Here is a 27,582-nt window from a genome sequence, read left to right on the forward strand (position 1 = left end):
CTGTAGAAATTTTTGTCAAAACTTTCTTTCTATAGAAAATTTTGTCACGTATGGACTTACATACAATTTAGAAGATGGTGTTAGGAGGTTTTAAGATACCTTGCCATCGGCAAGCGTTACCTCAACTTAAGTAATTCGATTGTGGATGGCAGTGTTTAGAAGAAGTTCCTACGCAATCCATGATGGAGGGTACATAAGCTTCGGCCTGGCCGAACTTACGGCCGTATATACTTGTTTTTTTTTTTTAATTTTGTTTGAAAAGAAAGGAATGCACCCAAGAACTGGAACCATTGATTTTTGTTGCACAGAATGTTGGTAACTGCGTCCTTTATACAGTTTTTCCAAATCAATTCTAATTTCTTTTCAAAAAATTTCACACATAAACTTTTAATGATAATTTAGAAGAACATCAGTCAGTTTTTTGGAATTCGTTTGAAAAAAATAATGCACCCAAGAATTGAATTCATTGATTTTCGAAGCACAGAATGTTTGTAACTAAGCCCTTTATACAGTTTTTCAAAATCAATTCCATCTCCATTGGAACTGTTTTATAATTCTAGTTTCTTGGGTTCTAGCTACTTGGGTTATACTATTAGCTAGAAGAAATTTTGCAAATATCATTGCACACAAAGATGAGATAATTATTTTCTTGTAACGAAACATAATATGAAATATTTTCTAATTGCATTTAGTATATATCAATTCATAAACTGGTTCAAGTTTATCATCAAAAAAAAAAAATGCTTATATGGAAAACGAACGTTTTTGTTAGATATTGGGAGTAAAAAAAATTACACATCAATTCAGATGTTAAGAGCATTTTAATTGAATCGGCTTTTAATTGCAGTGTTCCACTTGAAGTGTTCCACTTGAGTCTTAATTTTTATCTAGAGGAAATTTTCACATCGTCATTGCACACAAAGAAGTGATAATTATTTTCTTGTAACGAAATATATTGAGAAATATTTGCTAAGTGAATTAAGTACATAATAATTCGGAATTTGCTTCAAGTTTATCTCTAAATAATTTTCCAATTTGGAAAATATTTATTAGATATTGTGAATTGAATCACAAATCAATATAATTATTTCAAAGTTTTAGTTTCTCTTTGGTCCATTGCAGTACTTGAGTTATATTTTTTATCTGGAGGAAATGTTCACACTGTCTTGACATACAAAAAAATTGGTAAAAAAAAATTGCACATATACCATAAGTAAGAAACATGATGATTAGAAAGAACATTAGTATTTTTCTTGTGTTTGTATTTTTTAGAAGTAAAATAATGCACCCAAAAATTTTCAATAATTTTTGTACCAAAGAATATTGGTAACTACGCCCTTTATATAGTTTTTCAAAATCAATTCTTCGTAGCAACTGTTTCATAGTTCTAGTTCTAGTTCTAGTTTACTTGGGAGAAGTTGGGAGAAATTTTGGAAATATCATTGCACACAAAAAAGGGATAAACATATTATTGTAATGAAACATATTGGAAAATGTATGCTAATTGAATTTAGTATATATCAATTCTAAAATGGCCTCAAGTTTATTAGGAATTTGGAAAACGAACATTTTTTTTAGATATTGGGATCAAAAAAAATTCGCACATCAATTGGGATATTAAAAGCATTTAAAATTATTCGGTTTTTAATTACAATTTATTCGTTGTTTTAGTTTATAGATGGTCCATTGTGGTACTTATGTATTAATTTTGTCTAGAAGAAATTTTCTCACTATCATTGCACACAAAGAAATTATAACTATTTCCGTATAAAGAAACTTCGTGGAAAATATTAACCAATAGAAATTAGTACATATGAATTCGGAAACTGTTTCAAGATTATCACCAAATAATGTTCCAATTTATAAAAGGTACGATTTGTTACATTTTAGATTATACGACACTTTGTTACATTTTAAATTAGTCGACACGAGCGTTGTGACTTAGGAGAATTTCTGTTAAGAGAATTTCGATAACGATAACGATAAAAGCTATGTCATTTAAAGAATGTGCGGATATTTGACTTAAAAGATTGCACACATGAATGCAAATTATTAACATTTGTAGGAAAGAGTGTGAGTAATTATATACTGGGTATAGTTTTTAAAAATCAATTACGAAATTAATCTCAATTTATTCAAGATATGTAGCTGGGTGTAATTATTTGTCTGTCAATCTCTAAATGGTGCAAAAATATTTGTACAAAAAAATCACAGACACAAATTATTGGCAATATCAGTTTGGTTATTGCTGCAATAAATATTATCTGCACAGGGATTAAATGGTGTAAGAAGGAAGGTTATTTTTAGTCTAGATTTTCAGACCATTTCCCGAAATGGTGTATGTATTTTTGTACAAAATATCACGGAAATAAGGAGAATTTTAAATTATTTCTCATTCACAAGTAAGGAGTTGTGGTGGCCTGAGACACTCAAGATAAACCGAATTTTTATGGTAAATTGAGTATTTTTTCAAAAATTGTCCATATTTGTTACAAAACAAATTCACACATAAATTTCAGTCATTGGTTTTTATAGCAACGAATATGGGTAATTACATTCTGTATCAAGTTTTTAAAACTCAATTATAGTGTTTTCTTGAAAATCTTAAGGATATTCGTTAATAGCCATCCATTCATCTAATTTCATGATTTTAATATTTTTAAGTTTAGTCAATTGTCTATGAAAATTTGTACAATATATCAGCAGACATGAATTTTAAATTATTGTACATTTAACAGCAAGCAGTTGTGCTGGTTAAGGAAACTTTCAGTTAGTCGAATTTTTATGGTAATTTGGGGAAACTTAAATATGTTCCCGAATTTTCCAAATCTATCGCAAACCAAATGCACACATATATATAAGTAATTGGTTTTTATAGCAAAGAATGTGGATAAATATATTCCGCATATAGTTTTTAAAAATCAATTATCGTGATTTCTTGAAAATCTTTAGGATATTGGATCATAGCCATCCATTCGTATAATTGCATTCAATTCATATATTTAAGTTTAGTCAATTCCTAAATTGTGTATGAATTTTTATACAACATCTCTCAGACATAAATAGAATTTTAAATTATTGTACATTTAAAAGAAAGCAGTTTTGCAGTTGGTTCAGGAAACTTTCAGTAATCCGATTTTTTATGGTAATTTGGTGAAACTGAGTAATTGCTCGAATTTTCCAAATTGATCACAAACCAAATGCACACATATATAAAAGTCATTGGCTTTTATAGCAAAGAATGCGGATACATATATTCCGCACATAGTTTTTAAAAGTCAATTATCGTCTTTTCTTAAAAATCTTGAGAATATTGGTTAATAGCCATTCATTCATACAATTTCATTCATTTAATTTTTCAGTTTAGTCAATTCCTAAATTGTGTATGAATTTTTGTACAACACACCACGCAGACATAAAGAGTATTTTAAATTGTTGTACATTTAAAAGCAAGCAGTTGTGCTGGTTCAGGAAACTTTCAGTAAATCGAATTTTTTATGGAAATTTTGGGGAAAATTGAGTATTTTCTCGGATTTTCCATATTTCTCATAAAACAAATGCACACATATATTTTTGTTATTAGGTTTTATAGCACAGACTGTGTATAAAACTATTCTACATTTAGTTTTTAAAAATCAATTATCGCGTTTTCTTGAAAATCTTGAGGATATTGGCCATTCAATTCAATTCCTAAATTGTGTATGAAAATTTTTATAACACACCACGAGATATAAAGAGAATTTTAAATTATTGTACATTTAAATACAAGCAGTAGTGCTTGTTCAGGAAACTTTGAGTATATCGTATTTTTATAGAACTTTGGGGAAAATTGAGTATTTTTTCCAAATTTTCAATATCTGATATAAACACATGCACACATAAATACGAATCACTGTTTTTTATAGCAGAGAATATGTGCAAAAATATTCTACATATAGTTTCTTAAAATCAATTTTGGTTCATTTACACTCTAAACTACAATGTTACCGAGAATAATAGTTGATTTTCGGATTGCGAGTCGGCTATAGAAAGACAAGAATTACGCTCCCTGGTTTCGCTATACGATTTGCCTTCTTAAACCATGAAATGAATCACCCACTATTTTCTGCTTCTTTTACCACGAGTTAAAAGCAAAAATACGAATATGATAAGAGTGAAATTTTAAGAATACTAGAATTTGCGTTAGAAAATCGACACTTGCTGTAGGCTAAATTTCTTTTTTTCTAGGATTTCTTATAATCCCATTAAGGATTTTTTCAAGTGTAACGAAAATTGACCATGGACTACTACAAAAAGGTTTTTTTTTGTATAAATGTGGGTATAAAGCATTTAAGAAACCATTATCTCTCTCTTCGGTTTGGCAAAGGGATTTGGGTGTTATTTTCATCATTTCTGTTTTGCAGAATGAAAACTAAATTAAATACAAATCATACGCCCCCATTGTAAGGAAAATTTCAAATGATTGATTGCCTTGGAATTTTTGCCTTTTCACATTTTTCTTTGGCCTTGGACATGGCATACATACTCAAATGGAGTAAAAAATGGAAAACCCAAAGAAAAACGATTTTGATTGAAGATTTTGGAGAGCATGACTAATGGAAGGCAGGTAACACTAATACACACCAATCAAAGATTTCCGAAACCAAGGAGATGTTGTTTTCTTCAACCCACTAAGGGGTGATGAAGTGAATTGTTGAGTGCTTACATCACCAAAGAAATACCCCCTTGTAAAAGTTTTTTTTCAGAAATAGGGTTACAATTATTTTGTTTTTGTTTGTTTTTTTTTTTGGGATATGATGACAGTTGTCATAACAATAATATTGATGGGTGAATAAAATGGGAAATATTTATTTACAAATTCGTTCAAGAAACGTGCCTTATTGAAGAGTTTTTTTTAAAGGTTAATGAGAAAAATCCAAGATACATGTAAAACATACAAATATTTATTGACAAGGAAATTCGTTATTTGTAGCAGGGCATAAAAACCCCGGTAATTCGAACAGAGACCTTGTTTCGCCTCGAATTTAACTAGAAAATCTTAATATAAAATATAAACAAGTATATACGGCCGTAAGTTCGGCCAGGCCGAATCTTATGTACCTTGCGATAACACTGGCCGATGACAACGTATCTTAAAACTTCTTAACATCGTCTTTTAAATTGTAAGTTAGTCCATGCGGGGTATATATTACATAAAAAGGCCGATTAAATGCGTATATAATTCAGTTTGACAAAATTTTCTATAGAAATATAATGTTGGTGGATTATATTTGGCGATTTGGACCAATTTTTGTGTGATTGGCCATCGGCTATATATAACTATAGATCGATATGGACCAATTTTTGCATGGCTGTTAGCGGCCCTATACTAGCGCAATGTACCCAATTTCAACCGAATCGGATGAATTTTGCTCATCCAAGAGGTTCCCGAGATCAAATCTGGGTATCGATTTATATGGGGGCTATATATAATTATGGACCGATATTGACCAATTCTAGCGTGTTTGTTAGAGACCACATACACGTTCCAAATTTCAACCGGATCGGATGAATTTTGCTCCTCCAAGAGGCTCCGGAGGACAAATCTGGGGATCGGTTTATATGGGGGCTATATATAATTATGGACCGATATGGACCAATTTATGCATGGTCGTTAGAGACCATATACTAACACCACATACCAAATTTCAACCGGATCGGATGAATTTTGCTCCTCCAAGAGGCTCCGGAGGACAAATCTGGGGATCGGTTTATATGGGGGCTATATATAATTATGGACCGATATGGACCAATTTTTGCATGGTTCTCAGAGACCATATACTTACACCATGTACCAAATTTTAACCGGATCGGATGAATTTTGCTCCTCTACGAGGCTCCGGAGGTCAAATCCGGGGATCGGTTTACAAGGGGGCTATATATAATTATGGACCGATATGGACCAATTTATGCATGGTTGTTAGAGACCATTTACTAACACCATGTACCAAATTTCAGCCGGACCGAGTGAAATTTGCTTCTCTTAGGTGCTCCTCCAAGATGATCCGTAAGCCAAACCTGAACGTCGGTTTATATGGGGGCTATACGTAAAAGTGGTCCGATATGGTCCATTTGCAATACCATCTGCCCTACATCAATAACAACTACTTGGGCCGAAGTTTCAAGTCGATAGCTTGCTTCGTTCGTAAGTTAGCGTGATTTCAACAGACGGACGGACGGACATGCTTAGATCGACTCATAATTTCACCACGACCCAGAATGTATATCGATGTGTTACAAACGGAATGACAAATTTAATATACCCCCCCCATCCTATGGTGGAGGGTATAAATAAATTAAATTATTATGACCTATTTGTAGTCAGAAAATATAGTCTCTAGACGCCCAAGAAGTAAAATCGGGAGATCGGTCTATATGGGGGTTATACCAAAAAATGGACCGCTACACCTCAATTTCAGCACAACTATTTATGGTCCCAAAATACCTCTAGATTTCCAATTTCAAGCAAATCGGGTGATAAATACAGTTTATAGAAGCCCAAGAATAAAAATCGGGACATTGGTCTATATGGAGCTATACCAAAATATGGACCAATAGGCACCATTTGCGGCATACCTATTTGTGATCTTAAAACGGAATGACAAAGTTAATATACCCCCTTGCTATGGTGGAGGGTATAAATAAATTAAATTATTTTTTTATAACTTTTAAATTAATATTACTAAATTGATCCCAAAAAATAAAAATTAGAAAACCACTTTCCAGTCCTCTCAATTCCATCGAAACACCCAATATATTTATAAAATATATAAACTCAATAAAAATTTTAGAATAATAATATAAAATAAAATGAAGAAAATTAAATAAATTTAAAATATATAATTTCTTATTTTATATATTTTTTGTCAATTATAAAATTATATAAAAAACAAATAAATTTAAAACAATAATAACAAATTACATTTAAAAAATTCCAGCGAAACACTCTACATATGTTATTTATAAAATAAGTAATAAAAAAAGTTTATTATTTTAACTTTTTATATAATTTAGTTGTTGTAAATAAAATTAAAACATATTGCATAAACATTTTTAATAATATAATAAATCAACAAAAATAAACTAATTAAACAATAGCAAATTAATGTTAGCAATGATAAACTATTATTATCAGATTGAATTAAAAAAAAATTGAAGATTAAAAACTCCAACCCCCTCCATTTCGGCAAAGCACACCATTTCAAACAAAAAATCAAATAAAATAAATAAATTATAATAACAAAAAATCCACAAAAATACATACATATATTTAACAAATATTAATAATTATAAATCTATATTAACAAATTAAATTTTAAAAATTAAAAAAATATATATTCTATTAATATTAACAATTATAAATTAATATTAGCCAAAAAAATTGAAAAATAATAAAAAAAACATCTACTCAATTCCAGCGAAACACTCTAATATCCACTTTATTCGTTTGATGTGCTTATGTTTATACCCCGAAGGGTTATGAAGGTCATAAATATCAAATTAAAGGAAAACGTAGTTTGATAGCTTTCGGATCAGTGCAGCTTCATTTTGATTTATTTTTAAGTTCACATTTTTCTGAGTGAACATCATATTTTGCCTGCATAAGGCACTTTGTTGTATGTAGTTTTCTTTAGCTCTTGGTCCATGTTGTATGTACGAGTATGTGAGTATTTTTTATTTTCCTTTTTCCGCAAAAACTTTTTCGAAATTTTTATGCTTCCTTGAGTTTGCCAGCAAACCGTAACGGACTCTGAGTGCTCGAAGATATATGGTAGAATGTGAGGTATTGTGTGTATGAATTTTACAAAAGCAAGATGTGGGCAAATATCTGTCAGAGCAGAAGAAGAAGAACAACAAAACCAAAAAAAAACGAATAAATTCTTTTGAAAGTAGTTTTCTAAGGCCATTTATAGCCCCAAAGACTTGATCCAAGACTCGGTTTTACTATTTCGTTGTTCCCTTTTTTTGTTTGTTTGTTTTTTTTTTCGTTTGAGATGAGATGACGCCCATAGTATTACCTATGACAGTATAGGCATGAAATGGAAATGCAAACGGACACAATAGTTGACAGATAAGATTATTTTGCCTTTATCCTCGACCCTGTCTCACTTCCGTTTCCTGTCTTTCTGGCATTTACTGTTAAGCTTTAGACATCTTTTGGCTTTTTTTATGAAGTTAATTTAAATTGACACCAACCCAGTGGGAGCGAAGAAATGTGTAGTGGAGAGGAATAAGAACATGACAGGAAATATGGACAGATGACTGATTGAATGAAGATCTCTTTTCAAATGCAAATACCATTGGAGTATTCGACATGGAACAGAGCATGGAATAGATAGAAAGGAAATGAGCTAAAAATTTTGCGAAAAAAAACCTAGGATCGAGGGAAAATTTGAGGTAGATTCTTTAAGAACACGAATGTTACATGGATGTATAAACAATTCCCACAAATAAATTTCAAAAAATTTTCTAGAAATTCTTTTGATGGGTTTATGGTATGACATTGACTAGCCGCTCCATTTTTGGTATCTCTAGACACTCTTTATGAGTCGTATATTTGGTGGAAAGATAGAAGGCAAATGAAATAAAAATTTGTCGATATATGGAAAGAAAATTGAGATAGATTCGCCAAGAACACAAAATAGCTAGAAAAGAAATGAACTGAAAATACTTCATAAAACCCATAAAGGAAAATTGCAATCAAGGGAAAATTAAGGCAAATTCTTCAGGAGTACGATTGTTATATGGGAAAATAAGTCATGGAGGTATAAAGAATTCAGACAACCGAATACGAGAAACTTTCGGGGAATACTTTTGACAAGTTTAGGGTATGATATTGCTCCATTCTTGTACTCTCAAGATCTTGGGGTATGTAATTCAATCACTAAAATCTTCACGTATTCAATTCGGGTATGCTATTCATTCACTTAGATCTTCAGGTTTGCAGTTCAAAATCTTTTGAACTGCAGTGCAATCACTTAGATCTTGGTATCTGCAGTTCGAGTATTAAGATCATCGTGTATACAGTCCTGTCACTGGGATCCACACTAAGATCCTTTGGGCTGCAGTTCAACCGCTGATATCTTCGAGCCCACGATCTTGCAAACTGAGATCTTGGAACTCTTGTGATACGCAATCCAAACACAGCGATTTTCAAGGTAGCAATTCAATCACTAAAGTCTTAGCCTAAGTGAGCCTGAAACTAAATCTGGCTGCCACTTTAACATTCAACCTTGAGATCTGCAGTTTAACCACTGGAACAGTGGGATCTGCCGATCAGCCACTAAAATCTTCGTATCTTCAATTCGAACACTGAGATCTTCGGGCTTACGGTCCTGCACTGGGAGCATGAGGTTTTACAGATTCTCCATTGAGATCTTCGTATCTACAGTCCGATCACTGAAATCTTCTGGTCTACAGTTCGACCGCTAAGATCCTTGGCTCCAATTCACTCACTGAGATTTTCGGATTTGCACTCTTGGAATCTGTAGTCTGAGAAATTAAAAATTGCCGTTCAATTAGTGGGAGTGTCAGGACTGGAGTTCAATCACTGCAATCTTGCGATCTGCAGTTCTATCAGTTGAATATGGGGTCTATAGATCAACCACTGTGATCTTCTTGTCTGCAGCTCGAGCACTAAGATCAGACTTTGTCATCTGCAATACAATTACTAAGATGTTCAGGTTAGTTATTCTATCATTGAGATTTTCGGATCAACAATTCAAATACTGCGATCATTGGTTCTATAGCCCCGGGATCAGGGAGCCTACAGATCACCGATTGAGATTTTCTGGTCTGCAGTTTAACTGCTGAGATCTTCGGGTCTGCAATTGAATCACTGAGATTTTTGAACCTGAAATTTTGGAATCTGTAGATTCCAGTGATCTTGGGGAATGCAATTCAATCACTGAGATTTTCAGGGGTCTACAGATTATTCACAGAAGTCCGCTTCTCTTCTCCTTGGGGTTGCATTTCATTTACTGAGATGTTCAGTAAATGCCATAGAGCCCATCAATAATGGACTCTATGGCATTGTAACTGGGATCAGGGGGTCTACCGATCACCCTCTGAGATTTTGTTGGTCTGCAATCACTGACATTTTCACAGGTCTACACTGTGGTCTTCTTCTCTTCTTCTTTTGGCCTGCAATTTAAGTACTGAGATCTTCAGGTTTGTTATTTTATCACTGCGATCTTCGGGTCTGCAATAGAATCATTGAGATTTTTAGATCTGCAATCTTTGAATCTGTAAACCAACCACTGATAATGGGCTCTGTGCCATTGTAGCTGGCATCAGGGGGCCTACCGATCACCCACTGAGATTTTGTTGGTCTGCAATCACTGACATTTTCAGAGGTCTACACTGAGATCTTCTTCTCTTCTTCTTGTGGCCTTCAATTCTAGTACTAAGATCTTCAGGTTTGTTATTTTATCACTGGGATCTTCGGGTCCGCAATAGAATCATTGAGATTTTTAAATCTGCAATCTTTGAATCTGTAAACCAATCACTGAGATATTGGGGAAAGTCGTTCAATTAGTTGAATTTTGGGTTAGGTAGTTCAATCACTAGGATTTTAAAGTTTGCAGTTCAATCACTGGGATCTGGAGATCAACCACTGAGATCTCCTTACTTGCAGATCTTCGAATCTACGGTCATCCAATGAGATCTGTCTGAGATCGTTGGGATTGCAATTGAATTCCTGGGATTTTCGGGTGTACATATTTGGAATCTATTGTCCAACTGACGTAAGGTAGGCAGGCTGTTCAACCATTAAAATTGTGGGTTCTAAACATCAAAGATCGTCTGTAGAGTTCGAGCACAAAGATCTTCGGGTCTAAGGTCTTAAGGAACTTAAAGTCTACAGATCATCAACTCATATATGCTGTAAATCCCTAAGATCTTCTGGTGGTCAGTTTAATCTCTGAAATCTTCTAGTCTGAAATTGAATTACTGAGATTTTTGCGTCTAAAATCTATGAATCTTTAGTGCAATCACTGAGATCTTTTGATATTTTCCCGTTCAATCATCTGAATTTTGGGATATGCAGATCAATTACTAAGATTTGCATATCGACAGTTAAATCGCTGCAATCTTCAAACAATGAAGACTTCTGGTATGTAGTTCAACCACTGATATGAACGTATCAGCAATTGAATAACTGAGATTTTGGATCTGCAAACTTGAAATCTCTAGTCCACATACTGAGGTCTTGAAATAATCCTTTCAACTTGTGAAATCTTATTCCGTTCAATCACTGAGATTTTCATATAAGCTGTATGAACAATGAGATGCTCGTATCACTGGGATTTTGAATCTGCAAATTTAAAATCTACAGTCCAGTCACTGAGATCATGGGGATGTTCTTCCACTTGTGGAATGGGGTATGTAGTTCAACCACTGAGATTTTCAGGTATGGTATTTAATCACTGCAATCTTTGGTTCTACAGTACAACTAATGAGATGTTCGTATCTGTAGTTCGATCACTAAAATCTTCCGGTCTACGATTGAGTCAATATTGTCTTAGGGTCTGCAGATCAACCACTGAGATCTTCGTGTCTGCAATTCGTAGAGCTTTTTGGGTCTGTACTTCAATCGTTGCAAACAGGAATCTGTAGTCCAATCAAAGTTACTTGGGATCTGCAGTTCAAACGTTGCAATCTGGAAAACTGTAACCCAATCACTGCCGTTCAACCAATGGAATCTTGAGGAATGCAGTTCAACCAATGAGATTTTCAGCCACTGCGATCATGAGGTCTGCATTTGACCGACTAAGATCTTATGTTCAATCGATGAGGTCTTCTTGTGTGCACTTCAACCACTGAGTTCTTCAGGTCTGTAATTATACCCTCCACCATAGGATATTAACTTTGTCATTCCATTTGTAACACATCGAAATATTGCTATAAGACCCCATAAAGTATATATATTCTGGGTCGTGGTGAAATTCTGAGTCGATCTGAGCATGTCCGTCCGTCCGTCTGCTGAACTCACGATAACTTCCGAACGAAACAAGCTATCGACTTGAAACTTGGCACAAGTAGTTGTTATTGATGTAGGTCGGATGGTATTGCAAATGGGCCATATCGGTCCACTTTTACGTATAGCCCCCATATAAACGGACCCCCAAATTTGGCTTGCGATTGCTCTAAGATAAGCAAATTTCATCCGATCCGGCTGAAATTTGGTACATGGTGTTAAGTATATGGTCCCTAACAACCATGCAAAAATAGGTCCATATCGATTCACTTTTACGTATAGCCCCCATATAAACGGACCCCCAAATTTGGATTGCGATTGCTCTAAGAGAAGCAAATTTCATCCGATCCGGCTGAAATTTGGTACATGGTGTTAGTATATGGTCTCTAACAACCATGCAAAAATTGGTCCATATCGGTCCACTTTTACGTATAGCCCCCATATAAACGGACCCCCAAATTTGGCTTGCGATCGCTCTAAGAGAAGCAAATTTCATCCGATCCGGCTGAAATTTGGTACATGGTGCTAGTATATGGTCTCTAACAACCACGCAAAAATTGGTACATATCGGCCCATAATTACATATAGCCCCCATATAAACCGATCCCCCGATTTGGCTTGCGATCGCTCTAAGAGAAGCAAATTTCATCCGATCCGGCTGAAATTTGGTTTATGGTGTTAGTATATGGTCTCTAACAACCATGCAAAAATTGGTACATATCGGCCCATAATTACATATAGCCCCCATATAAACCGATCCCCCGATTTGGCTTGCGGAGTTTCTAAGAGAACCAAATTTCATCCGATCCGGCTGAAATTTGGTACATGGTATTGGTATATGTTCTCTAATGACCATGCAGAAATTGGTTCACATCGGTCCATAATTATATATAGCCCCCATATAAACCGATCCCCCTATTTGGCTTGCGGAGCCTTTAAGAAACGAAAATTTCATCCGATCCGGCTGAAATTTGGTACATGGTGTTGGTATATGTTCTCTAACGACCATGCCAAACTTGGTCCATATCGGTCCATAATTATATATAGCCCCCATATAAGCCGATCCCCAGATTTGACCTACGGAGCCTCTTAGAGAAGCAAAATTCATCTGATCCGGTTGAAATTTGGTACGTGGTGTTAGTTTGTGGTCTCTAAAAACCTTGCAAGAATTGGTCCATATCGGTCCATAATTAAATATATAAATATAAATCGATCCCCAGATTTGTCCTCCGGAGCCTCTTGGAGAAGTTATATATAGCCGATCCCCAATCACACAAAAATTGGTCCATATCGGTTATTAATCATGGTTGCCACTCGAGCCAAAAATAATCTACTAAAATTTTATTTCTATAGAATTTTTTTTTTCAAAATTTTATTTCTATAGAAAATTTTGTCAAAATTTTATTTCTATAGACAATTTTGTCAAAATTGTATTTCTATAGAAAATTTTGTCAAAATTTTATTTCTATAGAAAATTTTGTTAAAATTTTATTCGGTTCATAATCATGGTTGCCACTCGAGCCAAAAATAATCTACCAAAATTTTATTTCTATAGAAATTTTTTTTTAAACTTTATTTCTATAGAACATTTTGTCAAAATTTTATTTCTATAGAAGATTTTGTCAAAATTTTATTTCTATAGAAAATTTTGTCAAAATTTTATTTCTATAGAAAATTTTGTCAAAATTTTATTTCTATAGAAAATTTTGTCAAAATTTTATTTCTATAGAAAATTTTGTCAAAATTTTATTTCTATAGAAAATTTTTTCCAAATTTTATTTCTATAGAAATTTTTTCCCAAATTTTACTTCTATAGAAAATGTTGTCAAAATTTTATTTCTATAGAAGCTTTAAACTTAATTATATACGTATTTAATCTGCTTTTTTAGTTTAATATATACAACGTATGGACTGTGTGGTATATATTACGGTGTTAGGAAGTTTTAAGATACCATGCCATCGGCAAGTTTTACCGCAACCCAAGTAATTCGATTGTGGATGACGGTCTTCAGTAGAAGTTTCTACGCAATCCATGGTGGGGGGTACATAAGTTTCGGCCTGGCCGAACTTACGGCCGTATATACTTGTTTAAAAATTAAGATCTTCAAGTCTTCAATCTTAGAGTCCGATACGATTTTGAGGCTTGCAGTTCAAACACTGAGATCTTGGGATCTGAAGTTCAATCGTCTTAGATTTTTAGGTCTCCAATCTTTTAGTCTGCAATCCAACCACTAAGATCTTAAAATTGAATCATTTATATTTTTCAATTAACAGTTCAATCACTGAGATCTTCGTGTCTCCAGTTGCAACGTAGAAGGATTAACAGGATCTTCACCGGAAGCCAATCTTTACTTCAAGATAACCCGAGATGTACTTTACCGAACCTGGAACAACTATCATTTACAATTTCTACTCAGCACGAATCTACTGTGGTTCCCGAAACCGAAGCATGCACACTTTCAGGAGTAACCCCAAACTATATAAACATAATATTTGGCAATATACTGTGAAACCTCTCAAAGATGGACACTCTGAAACCCGGACACCTCCCAAATGTGGACAGTTGTCTGGGGACACTAGCTATATTAACACATTAAAATTAACCTCCCATAAATGGACACCTCCCAAATGTGGACAAAATTTAGGCGACCGTGGGTGGCCACCTTTCAGAGGTTTCATTGTATTCTCTTTAATGGGAATTTCGTACTGAACTCCGTGAGTATCTCGATTTGTTCGTTATAAGATTCTTCCGAATTGCGATTACTAATATCAGCAAATGGGGTTTAGATTTATATTCTTATTTTGTAAGTTTTTGTAAGGACCCTTGTATCGCAATGGACTGCATAGTCTAAGTGGTCCTTAAATATTGGGCTGCCACTATATCTAGGGATAATTTTTGACTTACTGGGGACAATATTGATTACTTGAACCATCGAATACATCACACTACAAACTGCCACAGACTGCCACTATAACAACACCTATCCTAAGATAGGATTTCGTTTTTTCGTTTTTTCAACTCCCAGTAACACAAACTGATTCAGGATATATCTATAGAGTTAAAATATGTAACTCCCAGAAAAAAACTGTTCTGTCTAGCAACTCACCTGAATTCCCCGTTAGCACAATCGATATAACAAACAGCATTGTCATCATAATACATGTCCAATGGTCATGGCTTAAATGTTGTTGCGGTTGCTGTTGTTGCTGCTGCTGCTCTTGCTGCAAATCATGATGGTGGTATAGGGGCTGCTGTTTTTGCTCATGATGGTGGTGGTGGTGGTAGTGCTGGTAATGCAGATGGTGGTTGTCATCATTACCATTTTGGCTATAATATCTCCCTCGTATATGTAGACCTTTGCTCGTTCCCAATTTCTGGCGACAATTCTTGCGTATCCTTTTATCCGTTCTTAGAGGTGACTCTACGGGAGTTTGTGGTTTTATATGAAATGCTTCCATAATATTCATCCAAAAAAAAATTTTTTTGTGGTATCTATGCCACCAAGTTGGATTTATTTCAAACTTGTATTGGCTAAACTGCTGTGCTGTGACCTGACCTGTTTTCACCCACAACAACAAAAATTAAAATAAATTCAAACCCAAAGCAAAGCAAGTGCCTTATTTTTGGACAATCACAATTATTCTATTGATGTAGATGATGATGCTGGGACAGCTCAATGGGAGGCTTTGTAACAGACAATGCCTATGGCTGTGACAGTTGGCACACATGTTTGGTTGCTTGGTTGATGGTAGTCGTCTATTGACAATAGGGCGGGTCGTGGGCAATAATACCTTCGTTGGAGGGATATTCAAGTTAATGGAGCTCCGTTTTTTGATAATGCCATAGATAATCTCAGGGTGTGAATGTGAGTTTTGTTGGTGTTTTTGTTTTTTCTTTCTCTCGCTCTGCTTCTTCTTCTTATGTCAAACGCCCCAGGCTTGTTTGTTTATTTGGTTACTAATATTAATATTCCTCTTATCCCTTGGAGCATTTCAATGATTCTCTATGGGGGTGGAGGGCGGGTTGCAGAGGAAATACAAGTATCGAGATTGCCTGTGGTTATGACTAGGGTTTCCCTTTGTCCATTTGTCCTTTGTTTGTATTGATTTTCATTTGATTACTGCTGTTTTTGAGCTGGCCATTGCTGATTGTCCTCGTAACCTGAAAAGAGACAGAGAGGGAGAAAGAGAGTTGTTGAGTGAGGGAGAAAATGAGCAAAAAACTATATACAAAAACACATTGAATGAGAAAATTTACATCAATGATGAATTTCAAATTAGTTGGTCATTCTGTATGCAAATGTGGGATACTCTCTGACATATCATGAGCATCGACTAAGCTCTCTTACGTACCCACTCACACACACACACACACACACAACGTATACGCCATACACAAATTGGGTTTTAGTATTATGGACATTTTTTTTTTTTTTGAGGGTTAAAAAGTTCAGTTTAATAAAGTGATGTGTGTTTTTATTTTCTGGGATGTTGGGATTGTGGCCATTTTCCATGGATGCAGGCGTTACAATTTTAATATTAGCCTTCCTATAATTCCACCCGGTTTTTGATTGCGTCAGCTTCTATCTAACCCCCCCCCCCCCCTGTCAACCTCTCAAAACCCTCTGAAAACAAATCCTTTTGTGGAGCAGAACTTTAAACCCATACCGAACAAGGTCACTACCACACATTATTGACCTTAGGCCAGAAAACCCAGAGTAAAAATTGCTCACAACACCAACAACAACAACAAAAACTAACAAGGCTGTATAATTTATGAAAGCATTTTGTTGACATTTAATCATCATCTAAATGTGGGACTATGATTGAGGCTACAAGGCATGTTCGTAAATGAGATGCAAACGCTTTCCATTCCCATATAAGGAATTTGTTGGTGGCCACATGTATCCAATTTAAATTAAAATTATTTTTTTATACAACAAAATTGTGCTAATTTAGTATGAATTATAATCAAATTAATAAATCTATTATGGTTCATATTCCATCAAATGACAAAAATGATGTTGGTCAACATTTTGGCAATGACCTCATGTCAAGGCGTTATGAAATTTGGAGCTTTGCTGAACAAAAAATTTTAATGGAAAACACGTGCAAAAAATATTGTGGTTGTGGAATCAAGTGAGAAGTGTTATTTTGCTATTTAAGGAAAAATTACATTTTTCGGAAATATATTATCCTATTTCAACAAAAAAGTCCAAAATACCACAGATCCATTTTTCTGCAATGCGTGCTGTCGTCGTTTGAAGGATATAATTAGTGACTAAGATGGCCAATTTTAACGAATCAAAATTGATTCTAAATTTTCATATTATTTCCAGTATTTTTTGTTGTAGAACAAACAATAAAAAAAAACAAAAATGAAAAATATAGCGCTTTACTTTATTGCATTACATATCAGCCACCCTGCAGTTCGCTCACATGCTACAGGTCTTCAGAAAAAAAATACATTGAAAAATTACAATAAAAATTTTTGTTTGTATAGTTTGAAAGGCATTGCACAGTCCTTCTCAATCCTCAATTTGGAATGACTTCTCAAACCAAATTCGGTAACTTGTCAATTTTGTGCAAGCGAACAAACTGTTTGTCCTTGAGTTTTGTGAATCGGTGAGCTGTTGTATATTTTCGAATTTTAATGGTTTTAGTTCTAGATCATTTTTCTATGTGTATTACATCCACTTTAGTCGATATATTCGGCTCGCGAGCAAATTTTCTACCACAGCGGCGTGGATTTCAATTAAACCTAGCCAGGGTACGAAAACTAAAAGATATATTCAAATTTTATAGGTTTTGCAGTCAAATATAAAACAATCGTACTAACAAACCTGAATTCTGGCAACCATACCTTTTTTTCTGAATGCAATAGATCAAAATAATTTTGTAAACTTGTAAACAAAAAAATTAACTGTAACCACGGTTGCCTCTCGCGTCAAAAAAAAAAATTATACCAAAATTTTAACAACATTTTACCAAAAATTTACCAAATTTAAAAAAATCTGATTTTGAAATTTCTAGTCAAATTGTTGTGGTTAGTATAAAAATTGTTTTTTCTTCGAAAAATTTTATTTGTATAGATAATTTTGTCAAAATTTTATTTTTATAGGCAACTTTGTCAAACTTTTTTTATTGAAAATTTTGTCAAAATTTTATTTTTATAAACAATTTTGTCAAACTTTTATTTTTATTGAAAATTTTGTCACAATTTTATTTTTATAGAAAATTTTGTCAATTTTTTTTATAAAAAATTTTGTCTAAATTTTTTTTATAAATAATATTGTCAAAATTTTATTTTTATAGAAAATTTTGTCAACATTTTATTTCTATAGAAAATTTGGTCAAAACTTTATTTCTATAGAAAATTTTGTCAAAATTTTATTTCTATAGAAAATTTTTCAAAATTTTATTTCTATAAAAAATTTTGTCAAAATTTTATTTCTTAGAAAATGTTGTTAAAATTTAATTTGTATGAAAAATTTTTCACAAATTTTATTTTTGTTTTGTCAAAATTTTATTTCTATAGGAAATTTTGTTAAAATATTATTTCTATAGAAAATTATGTCGACATTTTGTTTCCATAGAAAATTTGTCAAAATTTTATTTCTATAGAAAATTTTGTCAAAATTTTATTTCTATAAAAAATTTTGTCAAAATTTTATTTCTATAGAAAATTTCGTCAAAATTTTTTTTCTATAGAAAATGTTGTCAAAATTTTAGTTCTATAAAAAATTTTGGCAAGATTTTATTTCTATAGAAAATGTTGTCAAAGTTTTATTTCTATAGAAAATTTTGGCAAGATTTTATTTCAAAAGAACATTTTGTCCAAATTTTATTTCCATAGAAAATTTTGGCAAAATGTTATTTTTATAGAAAATTTAGTCAAACATTTTATTTCTATAGAAAATTTGTCAAAATTTTATTTCTATAGAAAATTCCGTCAAAATTTTATTTCTCTAAAAAACTTTGTCAAAATTTTATTTTTATAAAAAATTTTGTCAAAATTTTATTTCTGTAGAACATTTTGTCAAAATTTTATTTCTATAGAAAATGTTGTCAAGATTTTGTTTCTATAGAAAATTTTGTCAAAATTTTATTTTTATAGAAAATTTTGTCAACATTTTATTTTTATAGAAAATTTTGTCAAAACTTTATTTCTATAGAAAATTTTGTCAAAATTTTATTTCTATAGATAATTTTGTCAATTTTTTTTTTTTTTTTATATAAAATTTTGTCCAAATTTTATTTCTTTGAAAATGTTGTCAAAAATTAATTTGTATGGAATATTTTGTCAAAGTTTTATTTCTATAGAAAATTTTGGCAAGATTTTATTTCTATAGAAAATGTTATTTTTATAGAAACTTTCGTCAAAATTTTACTTCTATAGAAAATTTTGGCAACATTTTATTTCTAAGGAAAATTTTGTCCAAATTTTATTTCTATTGAAAAATTTTGTGAAAATTTTATTTCTATAAAAAATTTCGTCAAAATTTTATTTCTATAGAAAATTTTATTTTTATAGAAACTTTCGTCAAAATTTTATTTCTATAGAAAATTTTGGCAACATTTTATTTCTAAGGAAAATTCTGTCCAGTTTTATTTCTATAGAAAAATTTCTATAAAAAATTTCGTCAAAATTTTATTTTTATAGAAAATTTTGTTGAAATTTTATTTTTATAGAAAATTTTGTTGAAATTTTATTTTTATAGAAAATTTTGTCAAAATTTTATTTTTATAGAAAATTTTGGCAAAATTGTATTTTTATAGAAAATTTTGTCAACATTTTAGTTTTATAGAAAATTTTGTCAAAATTTTATTTTTATAGAAAATTTTGTCAAAATTTTATTTCTATAGAAAATTTTGTCAAAATTTTATTTCTATAGAAAATTATGTCAAAATTTTATTTCTATAGAAAACTTTCCCAAAATTTTATATCTATAGAAAAGTATGTCAAAATTTTACTTCTATACAAAATTTTATTTTTATAGAAATTTTTGTCAAAATTTTATTTCTATAGAAAATTTTGTTAAAATTTTACTTCTGCAGAAAATTTGTCAAAAATTTATTTCTATAGAAACTTTTGTCAAAATTTTAGTTCTACAGATAATTTTTTCAAAAATTTATTTCTATAGAAAATTTTGTCACAATTTTATTTCAATAGAAAATATTGTCAAAATTTTATTTCTATAGAATATATGTCAAAATTTTATTTCTATAGAAAATTTTGTAAAAATTTTATTTCTTTGAAAATGTTGTCAAAAATTAATTTGTATGGAAAATTTTGTCAAAGTTTTATTTCTATAGAAAATTTCTTCAAAATTTTATTTCTATAGAAAATATGTCAAAATTTTATTTCTATAGAAAATTTTGTCAAAGTTTTATTTCTATAGGAAATTTCGTCAAAATGTTATTTCTATAGAAATTTTTTCAAAATTTTATTTCTATAGAAACTTTTGGCAACATTTTTTTTTCAAAAGAAAAATTTTTTCCAAATTTAAAATTTTCACAAAATTTTTATTTCTATAAAAAATTTTGTGAAAATTTTATTTCTATAGAAAATTTCGTCAAAATTTTATTTCTATAGAAAATTTTGTCCAAATTTTATTTCTATAGGAAATTATGTCAAAATTTTATTTATATACAAAACTTTCCCAAAATTTTATTTCTATAGAAAAGTATGTCAAAATTTTACTTCTATACAAAATTTTATGAAGATTTTATTTTTGTAGAAAATTTTGTCAAAATTTTCTTTGTATAGAAAATTTTGACAAAATTTTATTTTTATAGAAAATTCGTCAAAATTTTATTTCTATAGAAAATTTTGTCAAAATTCTATTTCATTGTTGTTGTTTTTTTATTTCAGCTTAAAACCATACATTGACTAAACTACAAGTGTAGCTTAACCAACAGAGGAAAAGAATGTTTGTCAAATTTATTTGGGCAAAGCCCTATAGACTGCGAGATGGTTGGATGGACGCACGTTTCGGAATTACCACATTCCTCATCAGCATTCTCTATTTGCAGCAAAACTATCAACCAATTATCAGAATAAATTCAGGCAGTTCATTAAACCCAACAATGAACCACACTTGAACCTTCCGAGTAGAGGATGCTGATGAGGAATGTGGTAATTTTGTCAAAATTTTATTCCTATAGAAAATTTTGTTAAAATTTTATTTCTATAGAAAATTTTTTTCAAAATTTTATTTCTATTGAAAATTTGTCAAAATTTTATTTCTACAGAAAATATACAATTTTTGGTGGAATTCTACCAACTGTGGCAACCGTGACAGAAGAAAACAAAAAACAAAAAATACTTCCGAATTTTCCGAATTAATTTTTTATTATTTTTATTATGTTTCTTTTTTAGGTTGGGTCACTTAGCGTTGTTTCCCAATATTTATTCACAACCAGAGGCCCAATCCCTGTTGCCCTTGAGAAGTCCTCATAAGTGAATAAACAGATTTGATAAATATTTCATTGCACTCTAAATTCTGATACAAATAAACTTCATAATTTTTTTAATAAATCAGGAGCTCTTCTCCACATTTATTAATATTAATAGTTTTATTCATTTTTTTATGGTTTCATTTAAAATTATACTTCGAAAAACAATAGCAAATTTTTACTTATTCAGTCTATATAAATATATCATTTAGATATAATTCCATGTAACCATAATTGTATATTCAATTTAAAAAAACAAAAGAATAATTTCTACCAACTTTTCTACGATTTTCTCTCATTTCTCTAGAACTCCATAAATATTCGTTGCATTGAACATTGAAAATCGAACGACGCAGTTGTTGCCTTTAAATTACAAAATATTTGCAAGAATTCTTTTTCATAATTTTATGGCAGAAAGGATTTCGTTTTGAATGGCATATCAATGATAGGGAGGCACGTTCTTATCATCACGCAATCATCATTGTCATTATCAGTTTCATCCAAGCCAATGTTAAATCCCATTCTGTATAAATCTTGAAAATGCTTAATACAGAGATAGAAGGGAAATGTGAGAGAAGTCTTTTAAAGTTCCAACAAAATTCTCAACATATTCGACATTCTCTATTTCCGTTTCCTTTGCATTTTCACTGGCATCCTCCTAAAATGGTTCATTGGCAATACTGACAACTGTTTCCTGTGGTTTTCACTCTGTGGTTATGTTCTTATCAAAATAAGTATATTTGCGAAAATTGTTCAAATGAAAATGAAGAAAGCATAAAAACCCAAGTAAATTAACTTGAAAGTTTTCTCCCCAAGGGTCCCCTGCCCTTCTAGTGGCATTGGGAACACTTTACACTGAATATACAGTGGGTTACTTGGAATACAATATAATAGCAGGCTCCCAATCTCCCTTGACTTAAATTTGATTCATACAATGCGATACCAATTATTGAATTAACTTAAAATTTAAAAATTTAAATTGAATTAAATTAGACTAAAATAAATAAAATAGTAAACATGAAATATTAAATTTTAAATATTAAAAGTTAAGTATTAAATGTTATTATAATAAATATTAAATATTAAATATTAAATATTAAATAGTAAATATTAAATATTAAATATTAAATATTAAATATCAAATATTAAATATTAAATATTAAATATTAAATATTAAATATTAAATATTAAATATTAAATATTAAATATTAAATATTAAATATTAAATATTAAATATTAAATATTAAATATTAAATATTAAATATTAAATATTAAACATTAAATATTAAACATTAAATATTAAATATTAAATGTTAAATGTTAAATATTAAATATTAAATAGTAAATATTAAATATTAAATATTAAATGTTAAATATTAAATATTACATATTAAATATTAAATATTAAATATTAAATATTAAATATTAAATATTAAATATTAAATATTAAATATTAAATATTAAATATTAAATATTAAATATTAAATATTAAATATTAAATATTAAATATTAAATATTAAATATTAAATATTAAATATTAAATATTAAATATTAAATATTAAATATTAAATATTAAATATTAAATATTAAATATTAAATATTAAATATTAAATATTAAATATTAAATATTAAATATTAAATATTAAATATTAAATATTAAATATTAAATATTAAATATTAAATATTAAATATTAAATATTAAATATTAAATATTAAATATTAAATATTAAATATTAAATATTAAATATTAAATATTAAGTATTAAATACTAAATATTAAATGTTAAATATTAATATTATAAAATATAAAATGTAAATTAAATATAATAAATTAGTGTAATAATTTATTATATTTATATTATTAAAATTCGTTGCTTTACTGTTCTACAATGCTAAAGCATTCCAAGAAGTTGGTGCTGGCAAACGACAGCCTAGGACCCTCGATAAAGCCAGTGCAAGGACAACAAATATTATGAGTACTAAAATAATTATCTTTTTCGGTTACATTAGCAAATTTCCTGAAGCAAGACCAGCAACAAACAATCGCCAACAATGCCCATCCACCACAAATACTGACAATGAGACCATATTTGGCGTCTCAAGCCTTTCTTCCACACAAAATATGCTTTAGTGTTTGTGCTCTGAATTTAATGAACGATGAACAATGAAATTAGGCCATTTTTGTGTTCAATTATCATTAATTGTTCAACAATATGACGTTATGCTAAAATGGATTCCTTTACAGTCATGCTTGGATACTGGAGAGGACTGAAGGGGCTAGAGTTGAAATATGTTTATTCACCCTTCTATTTTTGTGTGGTTTACCCTCTCTCTCTCCCTTGTGAATCAAGTCGTTGCTTTGGTTTTTTTGTGATGTTTTTATTATATGTTCCCCCTCTCTCGCTCGCTCGCTCTCACTCATGGCTCTATTCAACTTTTATTCAATGTCCTTGGAATGTTTGCTGATAACCAAGTTTGGTTATATTGTAGTGTAGTGTGGGTTGACATAAAAAAACGGGTGTTTTCTACTTGTTTGAGATTTATTTTTGTATTGGTGTTCGGGTATACTTATTGTTGTCGTTGTTGTTTGTATGGTATTGTTAAAGCTTCCTGTGATAAGTGGAAATCTTACAACACTTACTTGAAAGATACTTAGGACAAGTTATCGTTACTTTAATATTAAACAGTAGTTATCAATAACATGTATTAGGGAGCGAAATGGTATATTAGTGTAATAAATCCAAACAAACATAAACAAGAATAAATTCTAGTATAGCTATAATGATAGACCGTTATTTAGGCTTATTTACATTATTCAGTCCATTGTGATATAATTCTCATATATGGAATGGGGGTTCACAACGACATATATAAGGAGAGAGATTTGTGAGAACATGAACTATGGAATAATCATTTTTATATCCTATGTTATAGTCTAGGGAATACTCTCCTTACTTTTCCTCTCCCTTTCTCATTTCTCAGATACATTTACAGTTTCTTTGTTAAATTCTCTCTAAATGTTAAATTTCTTTAACAGAGACCATTCATACTCTTGACAGTGTAATGTATTCATTGCTATACTAGTGATCATTTACAATAACAAACGCTTTAACTCTGTTGCTCTAATTTAAATTGCTTTACAGTAACTGCTCATAAACATAAGTGTAAGTAAGTGTAAGTGATGCAAATGATAACTGTTTGTCTCTTGCTCACAATTGTTTTTATATCACTCTCAAATACTCTCTGCAGTTTCAACCATGGCAACAACGCAAGATGCATTGAAAAATCTCCCCATTAAATAGTCGAGATGGTATGTTGTAATTTGGCGACAAGCATAATGGGAGAAATTATTGACATTGTTTGAATTGACTTTGATCGAATAATGAAAGAATAAAGAAAATAATCGCTAAAACTCAGGAAGATCTTTGAACTACTGCAGTAAGCTATTCCTAAGGCGAATACCGACCCTAGTTGCCTTATTCATGTCTAGGAATTAAATAAATAAATATAAAAAATTAAAAGAAAAATCTTTGAAGTGAAACCCTGTATTTTACAAACTCATTCCGATCTGGAGAATTTTTCTCTTACAATGTTGATGACAATCTATATTGAAGATTTTTTCATGCTGCAATAAAATAGAGCTCATTTGATGGCACGATCGAACTAGGAATAAATGTGATAGCATCACCGCATTCAATCAAAGGGCACACGTCAGTCAGCCAAGTTTGAATTCCGTTCATCACCACCACGGAATTGTATTTTGCAGGCTTGGAGAAAACGTATTCTGCAGACGGTTGGAGCATAGCTAGGACCAGTTTATGTGGTTAAGACACTGTGGAAAACTAAACTCCCGTTCGAGCAAAAATTTTTCATATATTGGGAGAACTAATTGGACCAAAATTACAAAAATTGAGTTTTCAACCATTACAAAAGTCGACTAATTTTTTAATGGTAAAACTTTTTATAATTTGGTATTATTTAAAGTCGTAATACAGATATTTTTCAATATAACTTCATCGTATTCCCCATTTTGAACGGAAAATTTTCAATTTTGTCGTTAAAAGGCGATTAGACATTTTTAGCTACAATCAAAAGTCGATAAAACAAATTAGGTCGTTAAAAAAAATAAAAGTCAAATTCTCGAAATAGTCCAAAAGATTATTTTCGACTCTTTATACCCTCCACCATTGGATGGGGGTATATTAACTTTGTCATTCCGTTTGTAACACATCGAAATATTGCTCTAAGACGCCATAAAGTATATATATTCTGGGTCGTGGTGAAATTCTGAGTCAACCCCTAGATTTGGCATGCGCACCCTTTTTGTGGGGCAAAATTCATTCGATCCGGTTAAAATTTAGTACGTGGTGTTAGTATATGGTCTCTAACAAACATGCAAAAATTGGTCCATATCGGTCCATAATTATATATAGCCCCCATATAAACCGATCCCCAGATTTGACATCCGGAGCCTCTTGGAGGAGCAAAATTCATCCGACCCGGTTGAAATTTGGTAAGTATATGGTCCCTAACAACATTGCAAAAAATGGTCGGTATCGGTCCATAATTATATATAGCCCCCTTATAAACCGATCCCCAGATATGATTTCCGGAGCCTTCTGGAGGAGCAAAATTCATCCGATCCGGTTGAAATTTGGTACGTGGTGTTAGTAATTGGTCTCCAACAACCATGCAAAAATTGGTCCATATCGGTCCATAATTATATATAGCCCCCATATAAACCGATAATCGGATTTGACCTCCGGAGCCTCTTAGAAGAGCAAAATTCATCCGATCCGGTTGAAATTTGGTAAGTGGTGTTAGTATATGGTCCCTAACAACTTTGCAAAGAATGGTCCGTATCGGTCCATAATTATATATAGCCCCCATATAAACCGATCCCCAGATGTGACCTCCGGAGCTCTTGGAGGAGCAAAATTCATCCGATCCGGTTGAAATTTGGTACGTGGTGAAATTTGGTACATTACGCTAGTATATGGCCGCTAACAACCACGCCAAAATTGGTCCATATCGGTCTATAGTTATATATAGCCGATCCCCAAAAATAATCTACGAAAATTTTATTACTATAGAAAATTTTGTCAAAATTTTATTACTATACAAAATGTTGTCAAAATTTTATTACTATACAAAATTTTGTCAATATTTTATTTCTATACAAAATTTTATCAAAATTTTATTTCTATAGAAAATTTTGTCAAACTGAATTATATACGTATTTAATCGGGCTTTTTTATTTTTGTTTAATATATACCCCGTATATACAATTGAGAAGACGGTGTTAAGAAGTTTTAAGATACCTTGCCATCGGCAAGTGTTACCGCAACCCAAGTAATTCGATTGTGGATGACAGTCGTTAATACAAGTTTCTATGCAATCCATGGTGGAGGGTACATAAGATTCGGCCTGGCCGAACTTACGGCCGTATATATTTGTTTATTTCTACTTCCAAGATTTTTCTAATGTTAAATTGTATTAACGGAAACTTACTATGTTAAATACTGTAACAGTGTTATGTAGTCATTGATATGCTAGTGATCATTTACAATAACAAAAGCTTTAACTCTCTTTGCTCTCATTCTTTATGTTAAATTGCTTATGGTAATCGCTTATAAACTTAATTATATTTGAACTGCATAAGACAACATTTGGTCTCTTTCTATATCAGTCCTTTTTTTTTGATGTCGCTGACATATATAAAGATGGCGGAATAAGATTTCATATTGGCTTTGATGTCATACATTATTCAAAGTTTGCGAAAATTCAAAATTTGGTGTAACTTAGGTCTACCCAAGATGATATAAAGGGTGGCCGATTTTACTTCCTGAGTATTTAAAATTTTATATTTTTTATCCCAAAATTTAGGAATCTAATATTGTTTTGATTCATCAAAGAGATGTTTTGTCTATTGGCGATGGCTGTAATGTATTCCCTATTTTTTAGCTAATTTTAAAACCTCATACAAAAATACCACAAAAAGTGAAAGCAAAAATTTCTAGGTGTGTGAAATAATTTACTCTAAATAAATAAATCAAATATTTACACACATTGTTAATTAACACCATTACTGCCTCCGTATACAATGAA

At 31.0% G+C, this 27,582-nt stretch overlaps 1 protein-coding gene across 1 annotated transcript in view; it reads right to left on the minus strand.

The window, feature by feature from the left end:
- The window catches only part of LOC142220552 (uncharacterized), a 150,342-nt gene that overhangs the window by 83,483 nt on the left and 39,277 nt on the right, over window positions 1–27,582 (minus strand). The window contains exon 2 of the mRNA XM_075289738.1: window positions 15,124–16,178. Coding sequence (XP_075145853.1) covers window positions 15,124–15,484 — 361 coding nt within the window. The 5' untranslated portion in view covers window positions 15,485–16,178. The remainder of the gene's footprint in view (window positions 1–15,123; window positions 16,179–27,582) is intronic.

This window comes from Haematobia irritans, chromosome 1, assembly GCF_050003625.1.
Source record: "Haematobia irritans isolate KBUSLIRL chromosome 1, ASM5000362v1, whole genome shotgun sequence".
In the NCBI taxonomy this organism is placed as follows: Eukaryota; Metazoa; Arthropoda; class Insecta; order Diptera; family Muscidae; genus Haematobia; species Haematobia irritans.